The sequence below is a fragment of the Tinamus guttatus genome, unplaced genomic scaffold, assembly GCF_059628265.1.
Source record: "Tinamus guttatus ecotype Peru unplaced genomic scaffold, ASM5962826v1 Tinamus_guttatus_pri_ptg000173l, whole genome shotgun sequence".
Lineage (NCBI taxonomy): Eukaryota > Metazoa > Chordata > Aves > Tinamiformes > Tinamidae > Tinamus > Tinamus guttatus.
The window spans coordinates 465,476-485,066 of NW_028288707.1; the positions used below are offsets into that span (position 1 = coordinate 465,476).

The window sequence follows — 19,591 nt, forward strand, 5'->3', positions numbered from 1 at the left end:
GAATGGAAATTTGTGCCCCCAAATATTAAACATGTATTTAGAATTACCTGCAATTTTCTGCAAATGTAAACACTACCTGAAAATACTTTAAATCCAGTAGAGGTGCATTCAGGATGTGTTTATGCAGATAGGCACCATAGATGTGATTACTTCTGCCTGTTACAAGTTGCTTGAATGTGAGCCTGCTCTCTCTGCAAGTCATGTACCTATTTCATGCCCAAACTGTCCTTTTCTGGCCCTTTTAGAGAAAACATTTATGAGAACACGAGCTAGGAAGAGCAAGCTCAGGCCAGCCTGCTTTGCCAGTGGAGACGTTTTTCCACAAGTCATGTTTTGTGCTTGATCATGCTTTTGTTTTGGTGAATGCCTCACTTACCTGAGTGTTGCTAGATTAGGCCATATCTCCATCTCCCTATTTTCTATTATTCAGGTGAGCAACCCAACAGGGCAGTGGCTATATGCCCCGCTCTGCCAGTGACAGCAACAGCAGTATTTTGGTCTAGCAACAATCTCTGTGATTTCTCCATTCCATGCCCTCTGCACAGTACACCTGTCATGAGCCGTTCTGAAAGTTCAGTGTCCTGAATTCTCTTTGGTCCATTCCCCAGATACACCGCTTTCACAACACCCTAATAACATTAGCCAAATATAACATCCACTCTAATTAGAATAAAGCAACAAACAACCTCCCCTTAACTGCATTGTACCAAGCACATCCCTTGCTGAGTAACCACATAATCTTATTGTTGTTCCTTCTGTCATTCCTCACTGTCATATCACACAACGACTATTCTATGGCTGTAATTAGTCACCAGAGCTGCAACAGGAGATATTAACTCAGCCCCCCTGGGCCTGTTGAATATTTCCTGAAATCAGAAATTTTGCAGAGGACAGTAGCTGCCGATGGCAACTGCAATATATAAACTGGCTTGGGAGTCCCTCACAAGAAAGGATTTGTGTCCTTTCTTTTCAGAAAGACTCTTAGTCACCCCTAGGAATCATTAGCCCTAATCACATTCCAAAAGATCTGCTACTGCATGCCCTTACCTAATGAAATCATTAGGGACAAATATAGCTTCCCTTTCTCATTTTAAAAATTCCCCTGGTATCAGTGGAATTGCTGATGTGAGCAATGTGAGCATGATTTAGCCATAAGCATTTAAGGCTATGAGGATTGTCTGTTCCATCTGAATTATGTAGTGATTCCACATTCTTTCATTTCTGAGAAGCATTCATTATGGGCAAGGAAAGAAATTCCTTCTTAAAATGAGAGCAATAAGTCAAAATTGGCCAAAACTAAAAATAATTTTAAAAATTGTACTTTTTTTCTTCTATCTTTAGAAAAGATTAGGAAATCATATCTATGCTGCAACTTGGTGTGCAGTACCTGAACCATTACAAAGGTTTCTCCTAAATTTGATCTATTGACTCCGCCCCTACACTGTTTCAATTTTGTAAAATAAAAGAACTAACGCTTATTGTAAAATGAGGTAGTAATGCTCCTTATTTGACGTAGCAGTGCATTTGTATAAGGAAAAACATGTAAAATGGGGAACCCTACTCTGCAGTATGAAACACAATCCCATGGGGACCTTCAATGCTCCAGGTTTGAAGCGGGTGCAGGTAACACTCAGTGAGTGGAAGCGGGTGCAAGTGTCTGAGGCAATGATGCTAGAAACTCCCACTTTGGCCAAAGCCACTGTTTTATGCTGCTGAGTTGTTGCACTTGTTAGGCAACTATTCTTCTAGGCTGGAGCAGAGTCCACACACCTCCTTACAATATTAGCCCCAGGTAATATGCCGTGCGTGTCCGCTTCAAAAGTGTTGGGCTCTCTGCACTCCCTATGGCAAACACAGTAGCTAGGCACATAGAAAGCACCAAGGCTCCTGCTGCATGGTACATTTGCTGTTGCTATTCCTTGCATTAGCTGATATGCTTTTTTCCCCTATTTGTCCAGACACAGAAATGTTGCATGATGCAGAGTAAAGTCAGAGAGTAAAATACTTGCAGACTAGTAGCTCTTTCCACTGCAGGGTGCAGTACTGAACATACAAAAGCCACAAGGCCCCACTACTTCTGAAGGCTGTAGGCTCCTGAAGCTCAGAAAATCAGTCCCCAAAATGTCACCCGTATCGAACACATCACAGGCAGCAGTCACAATATCCCCCATCACGCCCAGAGACCCTTAGCCCACTGGTAATAGGGGGTTTTAGTTGCCATGCCTGTCTTTTAGTCATTAGTCTTCCCTCTGAAGATCTCCAGCAAGGATACCAATTAGTGGAAATGGCTTGTAATCAGCAGCGATGATTTTTGTAATGTGGATACCTGCTCAGTATGAGCAGGAATGAGCCACCAACTCATTTCGCATGGTCCAGAGGCCACCAGCAGGAGGTAACCACTTGCAGTTAATAAAGGCCCAAGCGGGAATGAAACTTGTGACTCAGGGGGGGTAATTCTTTGCCTTGCGACACTGGTTCCCCCAAACGGCACCTTCAATGTAACTGGATTGGTGTTAATGCTGTGTTTTACTGAAGACATGAAAATTTTCACAGAATTTTCTTCAGAGCTGCTTACGGTAAGCAGGAAGTGCTTGGGGCTGCCAGACCAAGTACATGGGGATGGCAGGTCCCAGGGCCCTTCTCCTTCTTTTGGGGCCTCCTCCTGCAGCCTACACCTCCTTGCTTTCTTTTACCACTGCTAATCCTCTGTGTGACCTGTTTGAGTGTCGTGCGTGTGGTTCTCCTGGCACCAGGAGTGTAAGGGCTGCTAATAACTCAGTTCAAGTGGCTGCCCTCAGGTGCTACCTCCATTTTTTTATGCTCAAGTTCTGTCTTTTCTGGGGTTTTGAACCTCACCCACTCCCTCACCATTTTCTCAATCCTTTCACCAGGTTTGCTCTCATCACTTCACTCTCTGCATGTGTCTCAGCTGCTCGCACCAGCCTTTCCCTCGCACTGCTCCCACCCTGCCTCTCTGCTCCACAGCCCCTTCCCTTTTTCCTCAGAGTGACCAGCATGTGTGCATCCTCCAGGCCCTCTCTGGAAGCCAGCCTGGTCCCACGTACCCCGCAAGCCATGATGCACTCTCCCAGGCTCACCTTCTAATTATCTATAATTAACAATAACAACTGACACGACATGGAGATGATGAGACGTGAGCATGAGAAGTGCAGGGTAAGTGCTTAGAGAGACAGAAGCAGCACCACAGACTACTGAATAATCCTATAATCACTTTGTGTACGTTCCCCTTTCCATAACCCTGGCTGACACTCTCACGCCCTATATCCTATTATGAGGTATCTAACCCAGATTGCAAGCAGAGACCTTTTGCTTCATTTTGTGGGTGTTCAGCACCTACAGAGGTCAATTTTTCTGAAAATGAGGCCAGCTTTTTTCTTCATACACAACTGTTCCAGCCTTTGCTAATATATGATAAAAGGTATTTAAATGAGTGTGAGCTTGTCTCAACAGCCTCAGATTCCCTGTACTAGGAAGTCCAGCCTTTCCAGTTCTGTTCATATTTATTGTACCCCTCGCGCCTTCTTCACTGTACACAGCTTTATGTGGTGGCAGCTGTGAAAAGCTCTCCTTGAAGATGATAAGAATTTTTTTTCCCTTGGAAGATGAAACTTGCTTTGATAGCACAACCTTGCTTCCTTTCTTCTGCTCTCATTGACTTTCCTCCTCTGCCGCAGACATACCTTATCACATACTGTTCTTCTCCCTTGCCCTCCCCTCACCGAAAGTAGTCTTCATCCATTAGAGCTAGAAGTGCTTGCGTCTAGGTCTACGCATGGCATTTTTGCTTAATTCATAATTCTAACCATATGTTATATATACACTGCCATAAATTATGACTTATAAAATAGCAGAGTGGGAGAGGAGGTGCATGCACGTGCATATATGCACACACACACATACATTTATATATACCTATGTGTGTGTTTGTCTGGTGTTGATTCTTTGTCATGTGTCAGGATAGAAATACCTGAGAGAACAGGGTGGAAGAGGTTGAAAGGTTTGTTTTCTACCTTCCATTTTATCTTTGAAATAACAGCAATGTCAAGTCTCAGCAGCTCTGGTTCTGCGGATGCTCTCCTGAGAGACAAGAACTGGTAGTTTTCTTACTCTTCAGTTTGAGAGAGCTGTGTTTCTCTCTATGTTGTAAGGGATGGAGTGGAATTTGCAGAAATTGCTTTTTTTTTCTTTTTTTTTTCCCCAAATCTGTTGACAGTTTGCACTGCAGAGATGTCAGCAGAAGGAAAAGAGTTAAGTGTGGAGCTTAAGTGATCTTTCTCAGATCAATTCCTCTTTCCTGTACTCAGCTCCCAGTAATTCTGGAATTGCACACATCTTCTATTTTTCAAGAGATAGGAAAAAGAAGTTTCAGACCTGCTAGTACCACTACACAAGCCTTGCTGGTCTCCCCTCCATCCAAAACCAATCCAAACCCATAAACCTCCTTCCAATCCTTCAACCTCTTTATTTATAATAAGTAAGAAAAAATGGATAATTTATGATTATAAATTAAAGAGACCACTTTTAATATCAGACCATATGCAGAATTTTATTGTAATGTTAATGTAGTCAGAATTTACCTATGAATTTGATTCTAATGCCTGTTTCTGTAGAATAAGTGTTTGAAAGGTGATTTTTAGCAGGCCTAGCCTTCTTGAGTCTGCAGTAATACTTAAACGGTGACCTCAAAGCTCCTTTTCTTCATCTTGTTAACAGTGTTGGCCTTGAGTTGGTCATTTGTATTGAAATACTGTGAGGTGAGTCTTTCAAAAGAATGGTCCATAGAAACAATGTCCAAATTGTTCAGGTTTTAATGGGGTTATTTGAATTCCTGTAGCACTTATTTGCCTGGGAAAACCCAGTTGTGCTATAGGTTATCTGCCCCAAAGATGATAAATCCATGTAAATAATTAAATGACCCTAATGTTTATTCTCTAGGGTGAGAAAAGAGAACAAAAAATCACAGAGAGGTTAGAAATTAGATCTCTAGGAAGGAAAAAAAGGATTAGCTATGCGCTCTAGTAATGATAGTAGTAAGGCAATAAAGACACTGTGGAACAAGGCTAAAACTTGTTTTAGAGATAAGTAGATGAATTAAAAAGAATTTGAGTTTGGATAAACCATTCAATATCGACACTCAGAGTACAGATATTTCTCTGAAACAAATCTAATAGGTCAGGAGGGTGATGGGGCTTGTTCTCTGCTAGAAGGACTATAGAGGCTGGGTTGAAGTCACAGGAAGGCTTAGTGAGGCAGCGCCTTGCGTGCTTGTGGCTGTGGATGGAGAAGGTTTGGGTTACAAGGACCTTGCACTGGTTTTTGTCCACCTCTGCTTGAGATGTTGTATGGAGAGCACAGGCTCAGAGTGCAGCCTCTCCACCGTCTGCTTTATTTGGCTTTTGAAGTTATGGATTGAAAACATGCAGTTACTTTCATGAATCATTCTAGATAAGCAAGGGAGGCAGAGACTGGAGAAATCTTCATTTTTTGGCCTTAGAAAGAAGTCCTTAGACTTAGAAAGAAGTCCTCCTTAAATTCTGGCAAACTGCCAGGGAGTTCATTTAATTCCTCCAGCCAATATCCTTTGTGGAAGTAACTTTAAATGCCTTTTTGCTTTTTTAAGCCTGAAGAAACAGCTTTTAGTAACTCTTAGTCTGGGCTTGTTTTGAACAATTATGTCTTTGTGCAAGTATTGTGGACTTTTAAAAACACTTTTTATGTTCCCTTCATACCAATTTAAGATGTTTTCTTTAAATAAAATTCAGGTCACCTCTGTGTGATGCAATGTAAGATTTATATTCTGTGATTTCATGACAGAGAATACCTTTAATAGTTCCAAACCTAGTCTAATTCTATATGGATATGCTAGAATCTTTCAAATTAGTATTGTTTCCAACCTAACACTAAATTACATGGATCTTTATATTCTAGTATTCCAAATTCCAAACACTCATGAACTGCTGATGTTCATTCCTAATACTGTACATTTAAAAGGATTTTAGTCTCTTAGTTTGAATGTACTGGTCTAATTAAATTGTGGCAATTCAATGTCTGACACTACTGCGGTTAATAAGGCATATCGGAGTCTAAAAAGAGATTATAAAATCTACTGCCTGTACCATTCCTCTGGATACTTCCTTAGATATGTATTTCATCTGGGTTTCACAGCTACCTATAAGAACCAATATATATATATTTAATTACAAATTAATATTTACATTCTGAATCTAACTAACCAGTCAGAAAATTCTTAATTACAGATATGCACTTGAAGGATTGTTTTTTAAATCCACTATTTTCTGAACTGAGGAAATGCTTCAAAATCTTTTTCTAGAGGTTTCAATTTCTAGCTACCCTGGTCAATAAATGCAATCTTCAACATTGCAGAATGGTATTAACCCAAACTCCCCAATGCTTTCTCCCATATACTTGGGAGCTTGAAGTGATTTTATCAAATAGAATAATTTCAGAACCCTTAGGTGAATTACAGAATGCCTCAGAACACTGACCAACTAGTGGCCTTGCTGGGTAATGCATTATGTCAACATTAAACGATGACCTAGTTCAATTATTTCCTTGCTACTGGCAGGTTAGTACAGTGGGCTATGTATGTACACAGGCAAATTTACCAAAATATATTTAAAGATTTTATAAGGGATGTTTTGATACTCACAATAATAATTTTTCTTGACATATTAATTTCACATGTCCTTATTTATTTTTTCATTGGCAAATTCATCTGCCAGTCACTCATGCCTGTGTGCCAAGCTTACACACCAGCTTTCACCTAGTTCCTTAATCCTACATTTTCATTTAAGAAGAGATGCTTTTGCTGTATTATGCTGTATTTGCTCTCTTAAATAAAATAGAATCCCTGTCTGAGAAGCAGAAAATAAAATCTAGAACATGTAATCTTTGTGCAAGAGAAAGGAAGACATTGGCTATGCAGAAGAGTGTACCAGCTCTTCTAATCGGTCTGTGCGCAGAATCGCAACAAGGGTGATATGTAATTGAGTAAAGCAGGTCAATTAGTGCACTATATAGTGTCTTATTTATGAGAGGTTCCACCCTGGGAAAGAATTTGAGAACCTTTGTTCTAGATACAAGCACTTGTATTACAAATTCTAAAGCAGCTTTCCCTCCTTGTGCTGAAAAAGGCCAGGTAGTGTACTTCTAAATAGGCATTTCTCCTTAACTCACTGAACAACCTCTCATATTTTGCAATTGAAAAAAAAGAAAGAAAAAAATATGAGGCTACAGAGCACTGACCAGTAGGATAAAGGTCTTACAAAGCATCAAGCATGTGGGTACGAGACAAACACATTGCATACAAATAAACTTGCACCACTTAACCTTGTTTGAATGAGATCTGCAACCAGGTATCGTCCTACAATAGAATTTAAGGCCTAACATCCACTTCTAAACATCTCAGACTTGAGGTCAGGCAGGGTCCTGGCTTACACCAGGCTGAATTTCAGCCATAGAATAATGATTTGACACTCAAGAGAAATTGTAGCAGCTGAAGTAAAGGTTCATACTTTATCTAGCACATAGACATTCTAACAAAGAACTGGTTTTGAAGAGATTAAGTATTATAGCCCAAATAATTTTTGTGTTTCAAATACGCAGAAAATGTGTGCTTACTGGTGTTATTAAAAGACCTTACTCTGTAAGAGAAAAGAGCCCAACAGCGATGGTATGAGTGCACCAAAATGAGGCAAGTCACTGCCTCAGAGGAATAAAATCAATCATTTTCCCTTGAAGAAAGTAGACAGCTGGGGAGCTGGATTCTGCTCACTATATCAAGTATGTATTTAATTTCACTGGACTGCTTAGACTCACATTAATGAATCTATACAAAAACCTCAATAGGTCTTTCTGTCTGGACTGGAGAAGTGAATAAATACTAGCTCAGGTGTAGTATTTGATAAAAGGAAAACAATCACTTTTATACAAACTTGCTTGCAAGATGAAGCAAGTCACTGTTAACAGCTCTGCTCACTATTTTGACTTGGCATCTGTATTTTGTTTAGTCTGAGCTTAATTTTATTGATTGCCTGGTCCTTGGATTCAGGTACTTTGTTTGAAAAACTGATGGCAAGGGATGCAACTGATGGCAGTGGTATGAGGATTAATTCAAATAAATATCATTTATTTAGGCTGCTGTGGTATCAGCAAGCAACAACTTGTTGCTTGAAGACGATCCTGTATTTATATGGGTCTAGGGGCTATGTAAGGTGTAGGCACCAAAGAGAACAAATAAGCCCAGCTCCAAGCAGACATTCCCTATACTGAGCTAAAAAGGCTCAATAATTCACTCTAGTTGCACAGCACTGTGCTCAGTTTAGGACTTAGAACTACTGCACTGTTATTAGCAAGAGGGTTGCACAGAGGGGCAAGCTACACACTGAAGCCCAGGAATGTGTGTCATGTTTAGGGACAGGTCAGTCCAGTATAGAAACGCTGGGAGAGGTTGGTTTGCTTATAGGGAAGCACAGGAAGAAAAATCACACAGCTCCAGTTATCACATATTAAATTGTATTACAAAAGGAATGGAGATTGTTGCCTCTGATTTTCCATTGTGTTTATTGCCAACAGATTTAAAATATCAAGGTCAAAAAAAAAAAAAAAAGAGTAATAAATACTTCACTTTAGGCTGTAATAAATAAAAAAATTATTAACAAGGAATGCACTTTTCCAGCCACAAGTGTGGGTAGTTCTTGAAAAATAATGGGGGAGGTGGGAGAGGGGGAAAAAAAAAAAAAGTATGGCCATAGTTCACAGTTAAGCAGGCAGAGCTGCTTCTTACAGCTATTCCACAACAATGGAGTTTCCCTTCCCTCCCTTTCCAGATGCGTATTCACAGTTTAACTCCATCAGAAATGCTCCCTTACAGGGCAAGCAGTCATACTCTGCTGAGTTTGAGTCAGAAAGATCTTTAACATACACACGAAGCAAGGAAAACTATGGTCCAAAGAACTCCTTCTCACATCCATTTAGTCCAACAGTAGCTTTAGGCTTCTAATAGCAGTGTGCCCAGCACACCATGACAGTCAAGGTTTCGTACCACCACACATCCATCATCAACATACTAGTTGCTCCACCATCTCCACTGTAGCTTTCACAGTGAACAAGAGGGTCCTTTTGGTTTAAACAGAGCCAGTCCCTTCAGTTACATCTCTGCAGCAGCATGTTCAGAGCATATTCCATTCTGTGTTTTAGTTCCAACGAGCATCCAGAAGCCAAAAGAGCGGTCAGATGAAACGTCGTGGATATCCTGTCCTCATTGATGTAGGTAAGAAGGTACTCCTCACTCTGATTGCAAATGATGATTTTTGTATGATCATGGTAGAAGTTGACCTGCAAAGAGAAAAGGGCTCCTGTTTGTATACTTCCTCCTCTCAGTTTCTCATGCTTGTATTTAGGAATTGTAAAGAAAAGGCCCAATCTCATTTTGTTCAGTGTTTTTTCAGAAACAATTTCTCAGATATATACTATAGGCTTACCTGAAACGTGCCATCATTGAAGAGCATCATTAACGCTTTATCAGATTTAAGCCACTGTAAGAGGTAAAGCCTGGGCCTACGAACATCTGTGAGGCTGGGTAGATCTCCTCCCTAGGAAAGGGAACAGATGCTGTGTTTAGCATTCAGCTAACATTTAGTTCAAGTTCCAGTTCTATACTTCAAAATGCAAACTGTGCTATACTTACATCCATAAGGTTCTCTTCCATGTAGTGAGAGAAATATTTCAGAACTGTTACTTGGCTAATGAACTGCTCAGGAGCATCTGTGGCTGAGAAGACAGAGCACTGGCCTAGCTCAGCATAGTAGTGGACTGTCCTGCAAGGGAAGTAAAAAATAACAGAGTTAGAGGGGAGATTCAAGCATTTCAAGTATGAACTGCCATAGGGAATTGTCAGTTCTTTAATAATGCCAAAGTACCTACTTTTTGTCTGGCAGAAGGCTCATGTGTGCCCCGTTGTTGAAGAGGACTCCAACGGTGTGATCCGACAGCTGGTACCCAAAACCGTACTTGTTAGAATAGTCCACCCACTTTGTAACCCACTGGAAGGATGCTGTTAGCTGCTCCTTAGGAATGCTGTCCGCTTCTGGCATGTTCTCTAGACATCCTCGCAGTACCCTTGCTACGGCATCAGCTACGCTCCCCATGGTACTGTCTTCCAGGCCTGAAAGAAAAGTATGGTTAGATGGGCCAGACCACAGAAAGACAGCAGGAGCTCACTCTAAACCTTTTTCTTAAAAGTGCAAATTAGTTATGTAGCTTTGATGGCTTTCCAGTTTTAGCTCTTCCAAAATCCTGGTCATGGAACTTAAGAGTATCCACATGGCAAGAGAAAGTACTTGCTTGTTTCATGCTTCTACATCTGACACATGAAAAATGTTAAAAGTGAGGTTTAGGATTAGAGATGGTATGGTAAATTGTTGCACTTACATTCACTGCTACTGCTGCAGCTTCCTAAAGCTCCTCTGACTATCATCCGAATGGCATCTCCAGTCTGCTTTGTTTCTGATAACATCCCTGGCTTGGCTACTGTTGTGGTAAGAGGCTGGTTCTCCTAGAAGGGACATCAAAAAAGTAAGTATCAAATACAACAAACCAAGGCTTATATAAAGTTCTGTATGCCTCTCCTGGCTATCAACAACTGCTAAATTAAAGAACAAAATAGTGTTTCCCAGGAAGTAAAGAGCTGCTGCTAGGCTAAGCTTAGAAAGATGCCACATCTTTCTACTGCTTAGATCCTCAATTTGCATCTAGTATGCATTAAATTCTATCTTTACCCTAGAGAAGGAATAGCTGTGTGCAGGCCTGCACACAAGCATTAGATCTCAGCAATTTATTCATAAAGAAGTTGTATTTGATCATGAGCTGGAGCCTTGTGTTGGGAATATAGGGAGAGAACATCCAGCAAAGGAGTTTCCATACAGATGACAATGGCTTTTAGGGAGATACTATAATTACTCCAAAGTCAAAATTGATAGTCTTCCTACAGAGGCTACCATATTTTGCTGAAGCTCAGTTAAGCTCTCTTAAAAGCTACTCTGCTAATCACTTGAGCTTGATTATGCTGTGTACAATCCAGCTGGGTTATCCAAGTCAAATATAATTTAATTATAGCTACCCCACCCCACTGTTCTTGGATTTGAATCCAACTACAGTTGCATTTACCTCATCTGTTCGGTGTTTGTGAGGCTGTGGGGTTATCGAAGTCTTCTTCAAATCATGCCTGAGCTTGTAAATTTCTTCATCTTCTTTAGCTAGTCTATCTGCAATAAAGGTGAAAAAAGTACTTAATGCTGCATCTGGAAGCACTGTAAGATCCTGCATTACAGCAAGCCTAACAAGTTGGCTACAAAGTACAGCATCCAGAGTCCCAAAAACATAACAGACTAGTAGAAGGCCACTAGAGCTTCAAGCTTGCCCATATGCCATGAGAAGTATTCCTTTAGGTATGCTGATGTAGGTTGTAGGCTACCACCTACCATCTTAAAGAAAGCTTCAAAATATAAATACAACTGCTCTGTTGCTATCTCACTGCTGTACATTACTAGTTATGACAAATACAGCATAAGTGTAGTTACAGTCTACTTACTGTGTGTGTCAAAGTATCTTGCTTTATCCTTTTTACCACCAAAGAGAGCAGCAGCTGCCTTTTTGAAGAAATTTTTAGCAGGACTTGACAAATGGAAATCAGGAACAGTGTGACAACAGCTAGCAGAGAGTCTGTCTGGTGTAAAGCCCTGTGAAAATGAGAATCAAAGATTAAATTTTAGACCACAGGGTGCATTTTTAGAGTAGATTTTTTCCCCCAGACAGTATACCAGACAGTACAAACCTGTAAGAAAAAGTCATGTCGAATTATATCATCTAAACTGGGTCTGTCTTCAGGATTTTTTGACAGCATGCTAGCTATCAAGTGTTTTGCAGGTGCAAGGAGAGATGAAGGCAGACTATATCTTGCTTCCCTTATACATCTGTAGGTTTCTTTGAGATTTGTAGTCTCAAATGGAGGTCTTCCCAACAGCATTGTATACCTATTTGAAAAGGGAGGAAACATTCTATTCACTTTATTGGCTTTACGCATCCACAACACTTAACTATAACTGCCAAACTACCAAAAAGGTTTATCCATCTCTTAAAAAGGAGAATTCCTGTAGTTGGGTTACTCATATTTAAAAGGCTGCAAACCAATGCTGTACTGCAGCCCCTTTGAACACTTATAAGTCTAAGCCAGTGAGAACAATATTTCATTTCAGATGTAGCAAAGTACTTACATTACACAGCCTAAGGCCCAAATATCGGATTCACAGCCATGCCCTTGCTTGTTGAGGACTTCTGGAGAGAGGTAATTCGGTGTGCCACATATTGTTCTGAAAATCAAAAAGGCACCGCTTACTATCCCAGCAAGAGAGGAGAGGTCCTGTTTTTCCATAGGGCAGGTTTTACTCTCTATTAAGAGAAAGAGCTCAGAGACACCCAAAAATAAGTTCTAGGAATGCCAATAGTGCAACCACGTTTCATGGTGTCTTCCTGATAGTGCAGATATGAGTCTGCTCCTGCAGTATTAGTCAGTTGGATACCCTGCCTCTGGCGTTGGCTGCTGTCCAACAGCTCAGAGGAAAGCTAAAGCTACAAAGCACACTGAGCTCTTCCCTCTCCCCACTGAGGAGGGGAAATTCTGATCCCGAGAGCAACTTGCTTTTGCCCTGGGACAGGATCTCCCTCTCCCTTTCCTAGATCAAATTGGTGTCCTTTACTACCAGCCCGTACATGTTTTTGATGCTCCTACCTCCTCCGGTGCTCCAGTGGTTCCAGCCTCGCTGCCAAGCCAAAGTCACCCAGTTTCAGTTCCATGTTCTCATTAATGAAAAAGTTACCTAGTAAAAAGAAATGCCAGTTTTCTTACAGGGCAAGGAAGCCTCCACCACAGGTGCTGAGTCATACTTTGCTCAAAGCCAGGACCTAGCCAGGACTTTTTTAATTAAATAAACAGGAATATTTAATGTCATCCCTTAGCAGACCAGTTTTCCACAATAAAGAGAGACTGAGCCGATTCTGTCAATTAAGGTATCACCCTACCAGGGTGAAGCAGTACAAAGCAGACAGGGCTGGAAGGGTATCTTCTGAAGACAGAGGGGAGTGAACTTACCTAGTTTAAGGTCCCTGTGCAAGATTTCCTGTTCATGAAGATACTTGAGCCCTGACACAATCTGCCTGAGGTAGTATCGCACTTCTGGTTCCGTCAATACCTTCCTGGCTTTTAGGATGTGAGCCATAGACTGCAGGGGGAAAACAAAGACACTAATTCAGTGAACATTCACAGGCACAATTCACCTTAAGCAAAAGCAAATCAATGCATGGAGAAGAGATAACTAAAGAAGCAACAAAAATACCTTTTACACATTACATATTTAAATTAGCTCCAGAGGCGAGGTAAGTAAATACTGGATTTCTCCCAGTTGATGCTCACCCTTCTACTGCAGTACTCCAGAAGAATGTAAATATTCTCTCTGTCTTCAAAGTAGTGATAAAACTGCACGACATGCCTATGATTAAGCATTCTGTGCAGCTCAATCTCTTTATCAATCTGAAAGTAGACAAGGGAGAAAGCACCGTTAGCCTTGGGTCCACAAGGCCAAGCAGCCAGGTCTACCACGGCAATCGTGGCAAAAGGGCCAGGCGACCCAGCACACAAAGGGGCAGGGAATTTAAAAAAAAAAAAAAAAAAAAAAAAGTGGGGTGTAGGGGGGAAGGGCAAAAAAAGGGGGGGAAAAAACACATTTGTGCACACACACACACACCTTTTCCCTTTGATGAGGTTTTGCTACTCGACTGTGAGGAATTATTTTGGCAGCATACACTTTATTTGTTGTCAAATCTGTCATCTCATAACACTTGGCAAATCCACCCTAAAGACACAGAAAAAAAAAAAAAAAAAAGGCAGTTAGAGCAGGTATGCAAGAAGCCCCACACTTAGTCATTCACCGGCTCCTGCGTTAGTCAAGTAACTTCCTTCCCACAGGAGCGTTTGGGGAAAGATGACTCTTGGGCTCATCTCCCGGCCAGAGCGTCGCGCTGCTCCCCGGGTCCCCAAGCCAGGGCCCTTTTGGGGTGCTCGGGGCGAGAAGCAGGAACGCGCCTCGGCAGAGGCGGGATGGGACAGGGCTCGCCCCGCTGCAGCCAAGCGGGAGCGGGTGCCCGGCGGCCGCCGCGCCGCGCCGGGGGAGCCGCGGTGCCGGCCCGCGCCGCCGCCGTTACCTTGCCGAGCACCTTGCCGCGGCAGTAGCGCTTGCCCGTCGTGGGGTCCGTTATAATCCGCGAGACCTCGGCGGCGGCGGCGGCGGGGTGCGAGTGCGGCGGCTCCTCCGCCTTCCTCCGGCGGGACTCGGTGCCCGCCGCGGCCCTGCCCAGCGCCGCCTCGCAGCCCTTGGCGGCGCCGCCGCCCGGCGGGTACGCGATGCTCCGCAGCAGCTCCATCCCCTTGCGCTCCGGCTCTCCCAGTGCCGAGCGGCGCCGCGGACCGTCCTGATATAGCGGGAGGGCGGGAAGGAGGACGGGCCCCGCTCCGCTCCGCCCCAGCGAGGCGCGCCGCCCGCCGCCGCCGGCCCGGGCGGAGCTCCTGCCCGGCGCGGGAGGCCTCCGCGCTCGCTTTCCTCTCCAGGAACTGCCCCCGCGCACGTTAATACGGGCACCGGCGTCTCTGAAGGCTTGGGGCAGCTCCAGGCCACAGGGCATCACTGCTGTGCTGCATCACCAACCCCCAGCACATCCCCCTGTCCAAGGCTCGGGTCTGTCCCTCTTTCCCTCTTCACACAGGACACCCGGGGCAGCAGATCCTGCAGTTACCCCACGCCAGGCCCCAAGCCCAGGAGTTCCAGGGAGCCGCTCACAGCGGGCTCCAGTGGCACCCACGGCCCACGCTGCCTTGGCGCGCACGGCGTGGGGCAGCACCTCCACCACCGCGTGTTCCCCCGGCCCCAGGGGGCTGCTTCGCAAGCCCACATGAAGTGTTCTGACTGCTGGAGGAGCCCTCTGGAGAGATGCAGGGAACACCCCGTTTCGGACATCTAGTAGTGACGGGCAAAGAGTTTAATTTCAAAATTTTTTGAACCTGAAATTCTTCTCCGTTCTCCACTCTTCTTCATTCTGAACATGCAAATACACAGACATTCATTAGTCCCTCCACTCTCCTGAAATGTTGTTTGCATGCTGGTAAGCATTGGGGGTGCAGATGCAAACTTTTGTGGCTCGTTAAAATCTAGTTGATTTGCCATACAGGAATCTGAGAACATAACTGCATAAATGACTAACGTCACTCCCTGAACATTTCCCAGGCCACATCTTAATAGTAAAATACACCCATTTTGAAGTGTGAATGTTAGCATACCCATTTTATTAACAACTAAAGCGCAAACGTGAACTTTTTTTTTTTTTTAATGAGTCTTGTGTTATGAAGATAGCAGTGTTTTAGTACCAGGTATTTGATTGGGTATGCTTTGCTTTTACCCATATTTAGTCACTTACTGGACATGCAGTCCTGCATGCAGATCTCCAACTTCCTCTGCAAAGTTGCATCAATGCATGTCTCTATTGTTAGCATAATGGGGGTGTGCGTGTAAGAAATGGAAAAAAAAGGAAAAAAATCAGTACACAGACAGTACAGAGACAACTCAGTCCTGTACCAACTCTCACCCCTTGCAGGATTCTCTTCCTTACAGGAATCAGCACCAATATTAGTGTTTCCGTTACACTAGTTACCCTTCTCCAAGTCAGTTTCAGTTCCTGAAAAATAAGACTCTTTTACATAAAGCAATTTCTTGATGCTTTGTTTTATATCACTAAGTTGCTTTTGTGCCCGGTGCTGGAAGGCACCGTAGAAAGGGAAAACCCAGAAGAGACATACAGGATTTCCCTCCACTGGAAAGAAGTGGAAGTGCACATGGCAACAGCGGGTTTAACCAAAATAGGCTTTGTCTGCTGAAAGTTCAGGGGAGATCTTTCAGATTGACCTTAAGAGAACACAAACACATGCTTAAAGCTGAATACAGTTTAAGTGTTTCACTGAGCAAGGTTAAGACTGCTTATTTTTAACTACTTCTGTGTTTTTTAAGCTCCATTCCTCCCAAACTGCAAGAGGCCATAAGCTGTCAGGCTACCTTGTAGTGTATATGGCTACTCACAGGCGACATTTAGCTAACACTTATCTTGATGGGCCAAGTTCAGGAGAGGGTGTACATAGACAAAGATATTTCAAGAACAAGAATTTAAAGCTCCCATCTTTCGGAGCATTCCTGACCCAACTGATGAATTGTTTCTGCCCTTTCTTCTTCAGACTTTCTCCTACATCTTTCCTGTTCCCTCGATTTTCCACTCCTCACAAATTCTTCCATGCATTCTTAGTCCAAAGATGTGTGATTCATTTTGTGGCTTCAGCAATAGGCGTGAAGTTCAGTACTGAAGAGGTCCAAATACCTCTAAAAGCCTGAATGCTGGCACTTACATACTGTTCTTACACATCTTAAATCCTGTGGATAGCAACTGGATATTTGCAATTAATATATTTCATTTCCCCCTTCTGAAGCCATTCTCCTGGATAAACAATCTTAAAGCAAGAGCTTGAAGCTGACCCTTTCACACCTTGCAAGATGAAAGCTATTCTTGAGTCTCATTTTCTTCCTCGCCATGTCATAGTGCTTGAGTCTACCTGCAAATGAAGAAGCCCATTTCAAGGCTATGCAAAATAGCAGCTTTCTAGCCAGATGGGGATGTAGCACTGCAGATATCTTGCCAAGAAACAGGGGCTCTGGAGACCACTTCTGCTCTCTGCCTGGTTTGCAGGTGCACAAGGGGCTGTTCTGCAACTGGGAGAGGGTTAAAGAAACTTAACTTTTATTACCAGAGGGGAAAAAAAAAAGGTTTCCATCTGAGCTTTCAAAAAGTTTTTGTGTTCCGTTTATTTCAGTTCAGTGCTTAAAATTGCCCTATTTTTACTCCATCTGAATCAATTTGCTATGCTGCTACAGTTGCTTACATCAATAGCCCCAATCCATCAGCTTGCTTTGCCACGGAGTCCAGGTGGCAAAGCAAGCTGATGCCTTTGTGAGCCCTCCCTCAGGCAGAGCTTGCCTTTACCCATCCGGCCCCATTTTTGTTGTCGAAAGGACTGACTTTTATCAGGCACACGCACACACACACACACACACATATATATACACCATGCACACACACTTAGCCTGTCATGGAGTGCCCTCAGCTGGTAAAATGCGATTATGACCATGTTCAAAGATAAATTCCACATCAAAATGGGAAAAATTGTAATGAGCCCCCAAACAGTGTTTTCCCTGAAATATGTACCACTTTTCTAAAAAAACCCACTTTTCTAAAGCATCCTTTGCAAAGTGTGTAAAAGCTGTTATTTTAATAACATAGTGCTTTAGGATCTTTTCTGACATGTCAGAGGAGGATGCAGAAATTAGATCTGAAGGAACTATTTCTAACCCTATCCTACTGTATTTCACTGACTGGCCTAGGCTCATTTCTCCTCTTGCCTTCTGCTTCTCTAACCTATCCCCTTTATTTTATTCCTCTAGTTTAACTAGTTTAGCATTTCCAATCAGCTTCACACCAGCCTGCTTCCACCACCATAAAGTCTGTACCTTTATGTTCGATCCTTCCCTGTTTCCTTAGTGCTTTGTTTTCAGTAGCCATCTGACTTTGTCAGGGTGTCTAGTAGCTCCCTCAGATAAAGTATAAAGGCTGTGGAATTAAAGATACAGAACAAAACTTTTGATCTGATACTGCCATGCAGCTAATCAGTTGCCATTCCCTTGCAAGGTTTGACTGCCACCATGTTATGCACAGGCCCGATCCCGTTTGTGATGCCTTATGTAACTCACTGCAGAGCTGGTGCAAAGGACTCACTTCTGCTGTAATTCATTTACTTTCAATTCCTTTTCTGAAGCCTGACCAAGTTTCCAAAGACTAGAGTTCTTTCACAGTTTCTTTTAAAGTGATCAGCTCATTAAAAAAGCAGGCAAGACTACCCATATATCATACAAGTGTATAAGATTGCATGAGTGTATATGCTTTTCTAGAAAAATTTCAAGAAAAGTTTGTTTCTAGCCCAACACACAATAAGCTGTGCTTTCTTTCTAAAAAGGTATCAAGGTTTTTCATGGATTCCTGGGTCAGCAGGAAGGCAGGGCTGCAGCTGCCATAGCTACACACATATTAGGTCCCAAAAGACAAAACTCATCCCATTTCCTGGATTTTAATGAATCCATAAAGTCAGGATGCATGGCCAACATGTCATGGCCAATCTTTGCAGAGATTGGGTATAAGTATGACTGGAAATAATATAGCTACAGCCAAGTGTCATTGTCAGTTCCACAGTTCCAGAGAGTATCACTGCAAGGCCCACCTTTCTTTTAGGTGTGGGGTCATAGTCTTTCCTTGTGCTATTTAGGATGATGTCTCAGAGCATGACTTCAGGCATTAGTCCCTACACTCGTAGAAGATCAGTAGCATCTCCCTGTGTGCCACTTAAAAGAGTAAAGTCAGAGCACATGTGGTATTTTGCTCATTTTGTTCCCTATAGCCTAACTTGTTTTTCTTGCACATGCTAGATAACAAAAAAGACTATACTAGTCTCAAGTCACAGCAGTACTGCAAAGATAAAGGCTAAAGGCTCTGAAGTACTAAGGTTAATCATTTTTTAAAAAAACTTCGAAAGGATCAGAGATAAGAATATGCTTTTGCATGCAAAGCAATGCCATGTACCTCGCTGCCCTCAGTGAAAACTTCCACTGCTCCATTTGCCCCTATCTGATGCACTGGTTAGAATCAGGACATGAGCTATCCATCCATAAAAAATGGTTTGGTCTAATGGCCACAAACACACTAGGATATTTCATCTTCAGCTCTGTGAGACTCCTGGCAATTCTGCCTCTTGGTACTGGGTGAAGACTAAGTGACAACTTAGCTAAAAAATATCTGATCACAGTTTAGGAGACACCCTGTCACCCTGGCCACCCATTCAGCCACCGCACTGCTACCACACTTGCTAAACCACTGGTATTTTGCAGTATGTTTTTGAAGGTACTTGAGGCTTCATGAGACTAGGATATAAGATACCACATGACAGTAATATATAACCATTTTTGCCCAGAATTAGCCTATTTTCCATATAAAAAACTGCTAGGCCATTATGCAACTTCATATCAACCATGGAAAAGGCAAAAAGAACAAAAGTCTGTGTGATGGTGAAGCATCATGCTCAGTATTTGGCTTCAGACCCGAAGAACAATCAGAGCAGTGTTTTGTGCCCTAAAGGAGCTGTCTGGATTTTTTTTTTTTTTTTTTTTTTGTAGCCCTTCTCAGTGTTCAAATATCCTTAAACATAAAATCTCCTTGTTAAAAAGAAATAATGCCAAAGGGTAGTCAAAATCCTCTGAACAGAACAAGGAGTTCAGTGCTTCCCTTAGTTTGTTTCCCTTCCTGTTCCCGTCTCCCTTCCAATTTCAGCCTGTAGCAACTGTAGGACACAGAAGAC

General features: G+C 42.6%; 1 protein-coding gene across 1 annotated transcript; it reads right to left on the reverse strand.

The window, feature by feature from the left end:
- Positions 1-9,145: 9,145 nt before the first annotated feature.
- LOC104572024 (serine/threonine-protein kinase PLK2) lies at positions 9,146-14,517 on the reverse strand. The gene is made up of 14 exons (XM_088523261.1): positions 14,299-14,517; positions 13,842-13,949; positions 13,511-13,627; positions 13,190-13,319; positions 12,830-12,917; positions 12,315-12,410; positions 11,876-12,074; positions 11,633-11,780; positions 11,209-11,306; positions 10,474-10,597; positions 9,967-10,207; positions 9,731-9,860; positions 9,525-9,635; positions 9,146-9,378 (listed from the first exon to the last, which is right to left on the reverse strand). The coding sequence occupies exons 1-14, from the start codon at positions 14,515-14,517 to the stop codon at positions 9,187-9,189; spliced, it is 2,001 nt and encodes a 666-aa protein (XP_088379387.1). The 3' UTR covers positions 9,146-9,186.
- Positions 14,518-19,591: the final 5,074 nt, after the last annotated feature.